At 41.0% G+C, this 1,747-nt stretch overlaps 1 protein-coding gene across 1 annotated transcript; it reads right to left on the reverse strand.

Moving 5' to 3' along the window:
• Positions 1–268: 268 nt before the first annotated feature.
• On the reverse strand, positions 269–1,217 carry LOC131923201 (ERO1-like protein alpha; the record flags this gene model as incomplete). The annotated part of the gene is made up of 1 exon (XM_059278137.1): positions 269–1,217. A coding segment is annotated over one exon (831 nt), but the record flags the coding sequence as incomplete, so codon positions are not given.
• Positions 1,218–1,747: the final 530 nt, after the last annotated feature.

Here is a 1,747-nt window from a genome sequence, read left to right on the forward strand (position 1 = left end):
AATCTATACCTTGCCACGTGGCTCGTGGCTCACTGGCATCTTCACATGCTGTTTGTCATCGTGGGGCCTGGCAGTATCTCTCTGACTCAGCCTTCCACTTCCCAGCTTTATTCTCCTCCTTGTCCCGCCTACACTTCCTGCCTAGCCAATGGCCAATCAGTGTTTTATTTATTGACTAATCAGCAACACATTTGCCATACAGAACATCCCACAGCACTTCCCCTATTTTTTTTAAATGTCATTTACTTAAAACAATGTATTTCTGCTTTTACAAAAGCAGCTTTGTAGAAATGTTTTCCTTAAGACGGCCATTGCAGTCACGCTGCTCAGAGAGATTCAGCTCTTTGGCCTCCCCTGTCCAGAAACAGGCACCTTTCAAGCTGTCCTCAGTGAACATTCTGTAACAAGTGCCTGAAGTTCTCCAATTCTCTCACACTTGTGGAAATCCTTCCAAATGCATTAAACAAGGATACTATCTCTTGTCGGGTTAGCTGGAATTCATAACTTGGTCCACTCTCTGGCATATTTGCTCTCAGTTTCTCAGAAAACAGGATCTTCAGAGCAGTGCCCAAACCATGAGTCTGGAGCTTTCCCCACAGTCGACACTTAAAACAACCAACGCAATCCATGATTCTGGAAATATTTCTAAAATGTAGTCGGAAGTCCTCCTTCAGTTTATGTGCTTCATTTTTATCCCCAGCAAAGAAAGAATTCTCATCAAAATGCAAAGGAAATGACTTGATTTCATGAAGGATCTCCAGAAGTAACACTTTGTTTTCTGCATCCTGAACTTTATTTCCAGTGAAGAGCTGAAAATCTGGGCGCTCAAAAAATGGGAGCATTTTAGACAGAGCCCTTAACTCTATCAAGTACAGAAAGTACAAGTTCTTCAGCCTTCTCAGACCTTCTCCTTCAGTCAAAACCCCATCAAAACGCTGCTGAAACTCTGTGACATTGTGGCCCCATTTCTTTTCCAGCCAAGTATCTTGTAAAAGATACCTTGCACTCAAATGCACATTAATGCTTGCATGTAGACCAGATATAAGCCTGTAGAATGCTCTCTTTTCTACACAGAGGCCTTCTAGCCAGCTGTAAAAAGTGTTCTCTTTACTTTTTCCTTGACCAGAAGCCAAAGGATTTAAAGGCCGTTGAATTGTCTGTGGCTTAAAACAGTTTTCTTCATAGATGACACTCCATATCCTCCAAGCATTCGGAAATTATTTTCTCTGAATTTGTCAAATACAAATGGACTAGACATTGTTTAGACATTTATTACTTGTATATATTGCATATAGTCATTGTACTTTTGTATATAGTTTTTCTTTTGTTAGTTATAACCTTTTTCTTTTTTTTCCTTTTTATTAAAATAGAAAAGGGGAAATGTGGTGGTATTTTATTTGTACTGAAATGTGATTTTAATTGTATGTTAATAAATAAAGTTGCCTGGGGGTCAGAGCTATTAGAGTCATAGCAAGTGCGTGGCAGCGGTAGCGCACGCCTTTAAGGACCTGGAGGGCGGTACATACAGGCAGTGATGAGGCAGTCACATGTTTGGGTTTACAACCAATGAGAAGGCAGAACAGCTAGACTATATAAAGACATACACACAGGAAGTGGGCCCCTTTTTCGGAGAGCTCTCTTGGCTGAAGAGGATCCCTGAATCAGGAAGGGTGAGGCTCTTAGCTCTGACTTCTTGGCTTTCTTCTCTGAATCGGCTCTGTGTTTCTTATTTAATAAGACGGTTGGT

The sequence above is a fragment of the Peromyscus eremicus genome, chromosome 13, assembly GCF_949786415.1.
Source record: "Peromyscus eremicus chromosome 13, PerEre_H2_v1, whole genome shotgun sequence".
In the NCBI taxonomy this organism is placed as follows: Eukaryota; Metazoa; Chordata; class Mammalia; order Rodentia; family Cricetidae; genus Peromyscus; species Peromyscus eremicus.